Here is a 12715-nt window from a genome sequence, read left to right on the forward strand (position 1 = left end):
CTTGTGAGGTAAGAACCTTGTTTAACAATATTCTAAAACCCATGCGGCAAATGCACCTATACCTGATCTTTGCATTTAGGATTTGAACCGTGCCATTATTTTGCCTAGGATCAACCCCAAAATAGGAATAATTTGAACAGACCCCCTTTGAATTATATTAATACTTTATGGAGTAAATGCTTTATATATATAAAGTACAAGACACAGATAATCACAGGTGCCTTTTTTTCAATTTAGATTCTTTTTTTTTTTTTTTTTTAAATGATTCAAATCCTCTAACCAACAAGAATAAGGAAACGATTTTTGTTTGTATTTGGGCTGTGTTTTACATGTATAAGAACAATGTATCCTTCAAATGCTATGACTGCATGTCTATTTACATTCATTCTTGTCAAAGGAATTAATTTTATTCCACTAGAGGGGGATAAAGTCTTTACAGGACAGAATATTAATATTATTATTATTACTATTATTATTATTATTACTACTATGATAAAGTGATTTATTCTAGAACCTTTTGAACTGATCACTGAATCATTCAAGTTCAACGGTTTGTGGATCATGTAGTTCACTTGGAAACCCTTTAAACCTGGTCAGTGACTGTACCACAGTAATCCGAGGCTTTGTGTAACCAAAGAAACGTTCAGATACTAAACCTATAATATACCTTAAGGGATAGTAGTACATACGTGTCAATGTTCTCTTTTTTTATTTGTAAATGGCCATTACTTTTGTACTTTGTTCCAGTATTAAAATTAATTAATTCCAATTGTCTAAAGAAAGTTGTAAATTGCTTGGTGTATTATTTGCCTTTTTTTCAGCTACAGGAGCATGTGGCCATTTTGTACATTTCCTCCAAGGAGATGCCATGAAACATATTCCAAGATGTTACACCGCTCGGGTAAATGAGCTCTAATTTAATGGGGGTCGAACGATGAATGCACCTGATGTGCTCCACTATCCCTGCAGATGGCCCTTGTTTAATAATGGCTAGATGCAGATGTTCTCAAGATAGTAAAAGATGATTGTAATTTCTCTTCAGAATGGGTTGGCAGATTAGACAATGCGTTGGATTATTGCGTTCAGTTCATGTTTAAAAACTAATATAGTACCTAAAAATGACAAACCTATTTGAATGCTTTTTAAAATAATAATAAATTAGCACAAGCCTGTTTAATCCATTCCTTGCATGCGGTATTCATGAACTTTCTGTTGGCATTCCATTCTCTTCTCCCCAGGCCCGGCGGCAGCATGAACGCTGTGGGGGGGGCAACCAGTTATTTAGGATGGGCTCATTTTGGAAAAGACAAATCAGTTAGCTTGTATTCTCTACTATTTTACTTCACTTATGACAATAAACAAATAAATAAATAAATAAAATCATGTGACAGTGCAATATTATGAACTATCCACACAGCACGGAATTATTCTTTTCTTTTAAACTATTATTATTACTGCATTAGCAACAACGGGGTGCCCGAGCAACAGTACTTGAAACGAATACAACAATACAATGAACAAGCCCGCTACAGAGATTGCAATAAACAGCTTCCCACATACACCAAATTACTGTAAAGTAACGAATGTACATATTATGCTTACTTTCAACTGACTATTCAACACTGAACATAAAAAGCAGACACTAGTGTAAATAATCCAACAGGGCGGCTCTACGAAGGGGTTTGCAAACACCAGAAGCAGCAAGACATTTTTAAATTATTATTTATTGATGATGATTTACTTTACTTTGATTCATGATTTCTTGTAGGTTTTTTTTACTTAAGCTACAGTGCCCGTCGATGGTGGCTCTACGTGATCGTTGACAGTGACGGGAGTTATGAGTACCAAGTCGAAGGCGAGTGCACCAACGAAAGTCAAGTTCAACTATCACACGGTAGAGCCATCAACTAGAGGGCACTATCACTACTAGAAAATTATTTTACCATTGCTTTCTTTTTTTTTTTTAAATACATAAATAAACACCTTAAAACCTAAATTTACCTTGAACTTGTACTGATTCGTCAGGTGCCTTTCCGCTGAGTAAAGACGTTCTAAGAAAATAGTCCAACACATTTTAAAAAATAAATAAATAAATATCAAGGTTGACAAATATAAAGAAATAAACAATGCAGTAAATCGATTTAAATGTTTTACTAACTTGTTTGGATTTTAAACCCTTATCTATAATCTGGACATTGCCTGAGATTAATGATTAATTACTGGAAGGTCCGGGGACGACGGAGTCTGAACTACCAATACAATCTCTCATTAAATACCCCTCTAAAATGACTCCTAACTCACAATGTTTCTACCTTCAGCCAAAACCTCTCTCTCCTGAATCTACATATGAATGGAGCAATATTACTGAACTGTCCACATCTCGCTTTCTTGTTGTTGAAAGATGCTGCGTCTGTGTGCGGTGTGTGGACTTTCCCCCTCTCTGAATGGCTGAGAGGCGCGTCTTGGGAGATTGTTAGCCCTATAAATTAACGCTCTGTTGTTTCCTCAGGTCTGCCCTGTTAAACGCACCGAGAGTGCGGAAGCGCTGGTCAACGACCGAGAACCAGTGGGAGAGAAGGAAACGGAGCAGAGACATTGAGGGCGGGGAACCCTTGAGCAGACCCCTGATTAGTATATCAGAGCAGGCTAGTGAGCCGGCAGCGTAGGACTGTGATCCGGGTTGCACGGGCAGCGGCGACCGGGATATCGCTGCAAAGTGCAGCACCTTTTCTTTGTAGTTTTTGTTACTGTTTTATTTTCCCTGTTTCTTTGTGCCTTCTGTTTTGAATTATTGTTTCGAAGCACCTGCAAGGGCGCCGGTATTGTGTACCATCGCTTGGTATGCCCGTGGTTCTGTTTACCATCGTTGGTAAATCAGACCACGGACCCACAGCGCCATCTGCGGGACTAAAGAAAAAACAGCACCCTGAAATAAAACTGGGCACCTGTGCGGTGTTGCCAAATTCACCTGTCTGTCTCCTGTCTCAGTGAATTACCCACCACCCTTCCACAACTAGTTTTAAAACTCAGAAAATAAATCACATGACCTGGTGCCAGATTGCAGAGTCAGATTTGCATTCATAACCATGCCGGATTCCAAAATAGACATTCAGATTACTTTAAGAATTATTACTACACATTTACAACTTCTTAAAAGATAATTAATAAATCTGTATTTTGTCTGATATGTTTAGCAGTGTTCCTTGTAAATAATTCACATGTTGTAATGGAGTAGCTCTATAGACGGAACAAATACAAAGCAAATCAAAAGCAAAAACAAAACAAATCTAAATGGTATGTCATATCAGATCAAATAGTTTGTCATACAGAAATGTGCAAAAAGATCTGTATCAAAGATATGCCCATAAGTTAAACAATGTGACAACGAAAAGCTCTGCAAAAAAAAATGGAATGAAGGGGTACATTTTTCTTGTACGATCAAACTTGACCTAGGGAAATCAAAGATTACATACAGTATGTGTACCAAGTATGAAGCCAATATCTTGAAGTGTGAGGTCTTTATCACTTGGAAACCAAAAAATCACATGACCCCAATGGCATCCATCTTGGGTCCCAGGTCTAAGTGAAGGGTAGATTTTCCCAAAGGAGTTTCCAAAACACTAAAATGTGAATGTGTCAGCTTAAATGGGACATTAGAAATAGTAAGTGCGGCTAACTTGCATACGATCACCTTACAGGGATGCTTAATTATTCCCCTTTCATCAATATTGCACATAATAACCTAAGCTTCACAAAGTAGGCAGGCAGAGGTTGTTAATAGATCCCCAACTTCTCTATGGACATATTTCTAATGCATAAGGATTAGCCTAGTTGTTGCAGCTGCAATACATTTTAAGTCAGATAAAAAGCTGAAAACTTTCATGCTTGCACAAACAGCTCCTCTATCATACCAGATTCATTAAGTATGCACTCACTTCTTATGCAGGTCAGTGTCTCTCTTTGCTCGCTCAATTTCCAGTTCGTCAGAAATTCTCTCTCTCAGTTGTTCTTCTTTAACTACATAAAAACAAAAATGATGTATGCAAGTTTACAGTAAATACAATCAGGAATAATTCTATATTAAAATGCAAAGAAGACATGAATACTAAGAAACAGCACCAACAACAAATACTTCAATGAGATGCTCTAAATTCATGTGTTCTTCATATTATGTAAATTGTTCAGGTCACACCTGTTGTTCAATAAGGTTAAACCCTGCTAAAACGCCTAACAAGTCCACAAAGCTTCTAACATTATGCATTACAAGATACAGTACCTGGAAGAGGTGCCCTGCTATTGAACATTTGTGTCTCAATTAATGTAAATTCAAAACACAGAACAGTTCAATTCTTGAAGCAACATTGTTTAGTGTGAACAGTGAGTAATGAAAGGAGAAGAATCTGCAAGACCTTTTTTAGACTGTAAGCTACACTTTATGAAGATAACCATATTAGTGTAGCGAATAGCACTTTCTTCCAGTGGCTGTTTGACATTTTGCAACATTTATTTGGCTAATGTTAGTACTGCATACCTAAATTACCTAGATGCTTTCTACCATGCCGGTAGCAAGCATAAGAAAAGCCAATACATTTGGAAACACACCAACACGCATGGATATGCCAGGAAAAAAAAAAAATTCAATATATACTTTTCCTAAAAAATGTAAAATGGTGAGAAATGTTTAAACTTCTGCCACAGGTCATTCTGATTTATGTAATCATTCTCATCATGAATAATTTATGCTCCATTTATTTCAGACAGAAACCAAACAGACTGATTGTTTTATGTTTTTGTTAAGTTGTCAAACCAGGGGTGTTGGTATACAGAATCTTATGTGCAGTTAGTGATGCAGTACATCGGGAATGCACAGCAGGCAAATGTAATGTAATTCACTGCGGAACTGAATCACAGTCAAAAAATAATTGTGATGGCATTCTTACAATTTCTCATTTGCCAATTTAATAATGGTATAGCCACTGTCTACCACCAGCATATTTCAATATATGCAGTAGATACCATGTTTCCCCAGTCCTTGCCAGATAAATTTTGACGTACGTACTGCATATATATATATATATTATATATAATATATATATATATTACTAGTCCTACTATATAATATATATATATACATATATACACACACACACACACACACACACACACACACACACACATACATACATACAGAGGCTTGCAAAAGTATTCAGACCCCTGACCAATTCTCTCATATTACCGAATTACAAATGGTACATTGCAATTTCGTTCTGTTTGATATTTTATTTTTAAACACTGAAACTCAGAATCAATTATTGTAAGGTGACATTGGTTTTATGTTGGGAAATATTTTTAAGAAAAATAAAAAACTGAAATATCTTGCTTGCATAAGTATTCAAGTACTGTGGAAGCTCCCAGTTTGCACCGATGAAAGACATTGCCCAAACGAGGACATCTTGTTTGAGCCAAACTGCATCACACCACCCAGGCACTGCCAAAAAAAGGCCGTCCCTCAAACCTCTGTGCTCAAACAAGAAAGACACTTGTGAGAGAAGCCACAGAGAGGCCAACAATCATTTTGAAGGAGCTACAAAGTTCAGTGGCTAGGAGTGGAGTAATGGTGCACCAGTCAACCATATCAAGAGCTCTGCATAACACTGGCCTGTATGGGAGGGTGGCAAGAAAGAAGCCATTACTCAAAAAGTGCCATCTAAAAGCACGTCTGGAGTTTGCCAGAAAGCATGAGAGTGACCCAGCTGCGATGTGGGAAAAGGTTTTGTGGTCAGATGAGACCAAGATTGAGTTTTGGCCAAAACTCAAAGCGCTATGTGTGGCGCAAACATAACACTGCCCATGCCTCAAAACACACCATCCCTACAGTGAAGTATGGTGGTGGCAGCATCATGCTGTGGGGATGCTTCTCATCAGCAGGGACTGGGCATCTTGTTACAATTGAAGGAAGAATGGATGGAGCTAAATACAGGAAAATACTGCAAGAGAATCTGCTTCAGTCCGCTAAAAAACTGAAGCTTGGGAGGAAATTCACCTTTCAGCAGGACAATGATCCCAAGCACAAGGCCAAAGCAACATTGGAGTGGCTCAAGAACAAAAAGGTGAATGTCCTACAGTGGCCCAGTCAAAGTCCTGATCTCAATCCCATTGAGAATCTGTGGCACTATTTGAAAAATGCAGTCCACAAGCGTTGTCCAACCAACCTGAACAACCTGGAGCAAATTTGCCAAGAAGATGGGCCAAAATCATTCCGACACTGTGTGCAAAGCTGGTACATACTTACCCCAAAAGACTTAAAGCTGTTATTGCAGCGAAAGGTAGCTCTACTAAATATTAATGTGTGGGGGTTGAATACTTATGCAAGCAAGATATTTCAGTTTTTTATTTTTCTTAAAAATATTTCCCAACATAAAACCAATGTCACCTTACAATAATTGATTTTGAGTTTCAGCGTTTTAAAATAAAATATCGAACAGAACGAAATTTCAATGTACCATTTGTAATTCAGTAATATGAGAGAATTGGTCAGGGGTCTGAATACTTTTGCAAGGCACTGTGTGTGTGTGTGTGTGTGTATATATATAATAATATAATATATATATATATATATATATATATATATATATATATATTAAAAAAAATAACATTTTAAAAACAGGTACTTGTGAGCATACAAATCTGCCATCATGTGAAGGTCTCGCTGCACCAGGACACACCATATCACTAATGTTATGGCGACCTAGGCATGCAAGGCTGTGTTACACTTACACTGCCAGGGTCTAGGCAGTGTTGACATTGTTTGTTTTGCTACAGAAACAGTAAGTGGCATCAGCTTGATGTGTGTTGTGTGAATGTACGATTTAATGTAATGTCTATGCAGATTTTACAAAGACTATTTTAAAACACATGCTTAACACAAGCAGATCGCTTACTATGTCTGTCATACTGACAGCATTAATTAAAACAAGTTATTTGTTTTTTTTTTTTTTTTTTTTTTTTTTTTTTTACTTAAAATTAAAGGTTAGGAGTACTTTACCTCAGGACCTACAGCAACACACACTATGAACATGGCTCTGAAAATTATATATATTATTTCAATCTGGCGCCACTACATTTATTTGAAATTAATCAAAACGACTGCGGCACTTAAACGAGGGCGGCAATTATACAAGGGCAACCTTTAATAATAATAATAATAATAATAATAATAATAATAATAATACGATTTTCAAACGCTGCAATATTTTATTACATGATTTATAACATTTCAGAAGTATTGCGGTTGCTTATTTTCTGTAATAAGGTAGCCTACCTGTATGTAGCAGCGTGTGTGGCTAACCTACTTTGACTACAGTACATTTATCGGTGACAGTTACTGAGAGCCTATTAGGTGGGAGATGGAAGGTCAGGGGAGTACTGTACCAGCGAATCAGGAGTATACATATCACAGATGTTTTTCTGCACCAAAAATTACCTCAGAATATCAGTTTGATTTCTGTAAAAACTACAATATCCTACTCTTTTTTTTTTTTTTTTTTTTTTTTAAATGTAAACTTGCTTATTTGTAATTTCTCTGCAAGAGAAACCAAAACTAAATCTTCTCATAGATAGTAAGCACATTGTTTTTGTTTGTACAGGATTGAGTACAGGAATTACAATTGAACTAAAAACAAAAACAACAAAACCACCTATAAGAACTTCAGAAGGGCTGCTGTTCTATACGTAGTTCATCTTGCATTCTTTCAGAACTGTACTACCATAAAATAAAATGTGCTTACTATGTGTGTGTACATTAGTTTGTAATTTATGTTCTAGTTTGAGGCTCCCGTCTCTGAGGGATTTAAATGTACGTAGTCAGTGTTGGCTGTTTATTCGTTTAGTTTGTGTTTTCTTTTTTGTTTGTTGAATAGGGGGAGAAAAAAAAAAATACCTTAATGTTTCTTTATTGATAGCGGCGTTTATTCGAGGGCGGCCTCTATTATAAAGCTGATATAGGACACTGGTGTCAATACGAGGGCGGCGCCAAATTGAAAAAATATGGTGTATATGTGTGTGTATATATATATATATATACACACATACACACACAAAATTTTGCTGCAGGCAAAACAATGCGCTATAAATCATTTTTTGTTTAAAATAAAGTGCACTTGGTAATATCTGCAGCGGGGTTGATGGTTTAATGTAATCAAGAATTTTTTTTTTTTTTTTTTTTTTTAAATGACCAAATTCAAGAACATATTGTATTTGACAGTTCATACATTTACAATTGAAGCTTTAGAAGTCTTTAAAAATAAGAATGTCCATATTAAGTGTGGTTATTGACATGGTAAGAGTTGACAGTATCCAACCTCTATTGCAGGAAATCATATTAAGTATTATTTTTAAAAAATTTGTCACACTTAGAATTGTTCTTAACAATATACATATGTGTATATATATATTATATATATATATATATATATATATATATATATATCTCTATATATATATATATATATATATATATATATATATATATATATATATATATATATATATACTATATAATATTAGTCATTTTTTTGTAATTGTATTAACAAAAACATTAACAATAAAGTGTTATCAGGCACAGTATGTCACACTCCCTTCATTAGGTTAAATGTTTTAAAAAATACAAAATGTAAGAAAGTTACAAGGGAGGAAATTGTGAAAAATATTTAACAGGCCCCAACAAAAATTCATAAATTCACAGGTTCATAAATGTCATGCCATGGTGTAGATAGCCAATTAATAGACTGTAGAACACACCATTATTATTTCTTTTATTTATTTTTGCTGGAGTGCAACTAATGATATTGATTTGTAAATGTTCAAGCTCAAACAAAAAAAAAAAAAAAACTTTAAATACTTTTTTAATACTTTCTCATTTTGCAACAATAAAACACTAAAGATAAATCTGTGCCTATGTATTTCTTGTACTTGGTACAAGTAGACTCTGTCCATGTTTTACTTTTCACTGAAATGTATGAACAAAAACAATTCACACAATACTTCAATTGTAAATTAAAAGTTGGGATTCAGAGCAGTGACTCACCAAGCTTCAACCTGTAAATCTCCTGTAAAGCTATAGAATTCATATTCATGTTTGCTGTTATTTAATATGCAGCCTGATGTACAACAGGTCACAGGTTAAAGTAAAGCCTTTTCATTACAGGAACTATAGGTAGTATACATCTCAAACAGTCTGATGGGTCGGCTTAATTATATAAAAAGATCATTTCATTACCAACAGGATACTTGCTATAGACATGACTGTAAATATTGAACAGGTAAGTAGAATTTAGCTATACCATCATAACTTCGGATATTAGCCAATTTAGATTTTTTTATTGGAATTGAAAGTATTGGAATCATCTCAGTATGTTCCTCACCAAAAAAAAAAAAAAAAATCCCCCAAATTCTATCTGGAATACTGAAGTATTTGAGAAATGATATTTGTCTTATGAAATTGAATTAACTTGCACAAATACTGAAACACATATGTTGTTTATAAATATCCTGAAGCAAACATAAAGAAGTTTATTTCATAAATCTGAATAATTAGAAGTAATGCATACTGCTATACCTCTACACCTGTGCAGCGAGAGAAGTTGAGAATTCTATTAAAAGGAAAAGGTTAATACTGATTGGCAATTTAGTAAAGCTGTAGTTTCCACATAACTTTCTCTTTTGATGTTAACATGCTGCAGCAGATAACAATATTTCACTGGGAGCTGATGCCACATAAATCAAACAGTAGGCAATAAGGGCAATGAAATGGATTCTAGGTAGTGGCTCCATGAATCTTTTAAAGCACAATGAAATTTGATAAAATGAATTAAAGATAACTGTTGATAACAAAACAGAATCCAACAGGTGGCACATTTGATTTCTCACTGCAATACAAGTCAATCCAATTTCTTTCTTTTGTACACCAAGGCATTTCTTGAGCCAACTTATTAGCAGCTTAAAATACTGAAAAAATTTTTTTTTTTTTTGCAAAGGCAGACAGTTTCCAACAAATTGCTCTTCTCATGAGAAGGAGGTGCTGAAGAAACTTGTCTTATCCCCCAATAGCTCTGTGGGAGGCACGGAAATCAAAAGCAATTTACTCCTAAGCAATTACTGTAATTATTTCAGTTGCTTAATACCAAGTAAAAATAATAACTTAAAAAAAAAAATTACAAAGCTATTTCTAAAATAAACATATTTGTGTACCAAGCAGGGATGGAAATAAGACTCCCATCACATAGCATAAAATAAGCTAAAATGCAGACAACAGTAACATCAGTCACATCACAGAAGTAACTTAACACAATACAAACAAACAAACAAACAAACAAAAAGGACAAGTAACAGGCCTGCAAAGTGAAAATACTGGCATTTTTGAAAAATACAAACAGAAAAGCGGTCCTGAATAAACGAGCCACTAAATCAAGCACAAGTATGCATGCAGAAGAAAGAAAGTTTAATAAAGAAATTCCTTCCTTCAGATCCTCAATGAAAAAATGCGAGAAAAAAAAATGATTTACATGAACTTTGTATTTATTTTTCCATATTTTAAAAAGACATGGCAGAAAAATGTTGAAAGATCCTTTAATACTTTAGTATTATTTCACGTGCACACTATATGGTTCTAGAAAGCAGATCACTTTACATGCTTAACCAAGAAACATCAGTGCCTGAGGCACCATACAAATTGTATGGATGATATGCTGGAAATTAAATTAATCTAAAATTCTTCTTTTGACAGTGGGCTCAAAACAGCAGCCTACATTCTGAAGAAACATTTAAGCGCTGTACACTGCCAACATATCTTTATAGCGAGTTGAAGGTAAAGAATGTTTATTATTTCATTATTACAAAAAACAAAATCCAATCATTTAATGCACATTCTCTTGTGTTGATTGGTTACGAGCATGTTAAAGTATACTGGTAATGTAGAACCAAGGGTCATTTCTGGAAAGGAGACGATAAGTTTTAAAAAGACAGCAACTACCCCCCCTTAAAATCTAATGGAAACTAGATGGAGAGATAATGGACCCCAGCAACACTACAATTACATGCCTAATCAGAACTTACACTAACCTTGGGAACCAGTGTGCAAAAAATCTGAATTATTTTAATAATGTGAACATTTTAAGGCACGCCCTAAAAAATACTTCAGTATTTATATATGTAAAAGAAAAAGTAGCAACAGAATTTGAACACAGTACAGTTGCTAATGATACATTTTCAAAACTGTTTCTAGTCAATATCCAATTCTACTCCTTTAAAAACACAACTCTTTCCTGTGTTGATGACCCATATCCATTTGAGTCCCCCATGCATTTATTTTCACAATAAACTTAAAAGCAACAAATGGTGCCAATTTAACTTGTATTATATATTGAGAATCTTGCCCAATGAGCTAAAACAGTGTTAGAACACTGGCCTAAGTATAAGTGTCTTTGTTAGATATTCTCTGAGTTAACTAGCATGTTACCTAATTAACCTTTTGTCACCAATTATTGCTAACAGGTGAGGGTCCATGATTACTATAAATATAGGTAGCATAGGCACAAGTTTGTCATTCCTGAATGTAAGGGAGCAGAAAATGGCAAAATACGTTCAGTTAAGCAAAGAAATTACCTTAAGAAATGAAGGTCATTCTTAAAAACAAATCGCAAGAACTTTGCAAGTGTCTGTAACTGCTGTGGCTAAGACCATCAAACGATTTGAAGAAACTGGCACTCATGAGGACCGAACAAGGTCAGGCAGGCCAAAGGTGACCTCAGAATCAGAACAAGTTCATTCGAGTCACAAGTCTGCAAAACCGGCGATTAACTGCCCCTGAAATACAAGCTCAGCTAAATGCTACTAGAGGTACAGATGTTTCAACATCAACTGTTCAGAGGAGACTGCGTGAAGCTGGCCTAACTGGAAGAATTGCTGCAAAGAAACCATTGTTAAGAGTGCAGAATAAGAGGAAGAGACCTGCCTGGGCCAAAAAACACAGAAACTGGACGTTTGAGGAGTGGAAGTCGGTCTTATGGACCGATGAGTCAAAATTTGAAATATTTGGGTCCAACCGCCAAATATTTGTAAGACGCAAAGAGGGTAAGCGCATGAGTTCTGCATGTGTGGTTCCCACTGTCAAGCATGAAGGAGGCAGTGACATGGTCTGGGGTTGCTTTGCTGGTGACAGAGTTGGTGATCTTTACCAAGTCCATGGCAAGCACAACCAGCATGGCTATCATAGCATACTTCAGAGGAATGCCATTCCATCAGAATTACGGCTAGTTGGGCAGTCCTTCATTCTTCAGCAAGATAATGACCCGAAACACACCTCAAAGTTGTGCAAGAACTATCTGGCGAAGAAGGAAAGTGAAGGACAACTCAATCTAATGACCTGGCCTGCCCAGTCCTCAATCCCATAGAACTTGTATGGGACGAACTGGACAGAAGAGTCAAAGCAAAGCTATCCACAAGTGCCCTACATCTCTGGGAACTGCTGCAGAAGAGCTGGGAAGACATGTCGGGCAATTTCCTGCTGAAACTTGTTAACCAAATGCCTTGTGTTTGTGAGGCTGTTATTAAGGCAAAGGGTGGCAATTTGAGGAATCCAAGTGTGGCAGGCTGGCGAGTGGATAGAGGCCCAGAGACAGACTGCAGTTCAAAAAAAATAACTATTTTATTATAAATA

General features: G+C 35.6%; 1 protein-coding gene across 1 annotated transcript in view; it reads right to left on the reverse strand.

The window, feature by feature from the left end:
- LOC121319874 (MICOS complex subunit MIC19-like) overlaps positions 1-12715 on the reverse strand; it is a 69219-nt gene that overhangs the window by 46174 nt on the left and 10330 nt on the right. Inside the window, exon 3 of the mRNA XM_041257786.1 lies at positions 3936-4017. Within this exon, the coding sequence (XP_041113720.1) occupies positions 3936-4017 (82 nt within the window). The remainder of the gene's footprint in view (positions 1-3935; positions 4018-12715) is intronic.

The sequence above is a fragment of the Polyodon spathula genome, chromosome 8 (assembly GCF_017654505.1).
Source record: "Polyodon spathula isolate WHYD16114869_AA chromosome 8, ASM1765450v1, whole genome shotgun sequence".
Taxonomy (NCBI): domain Eukaryota; kingdom Metazoa; phylum Chordata; class Actinopteri; order Acipenseriformes; family Polyodontidae; genus Polyodon; species Polyodon spathula.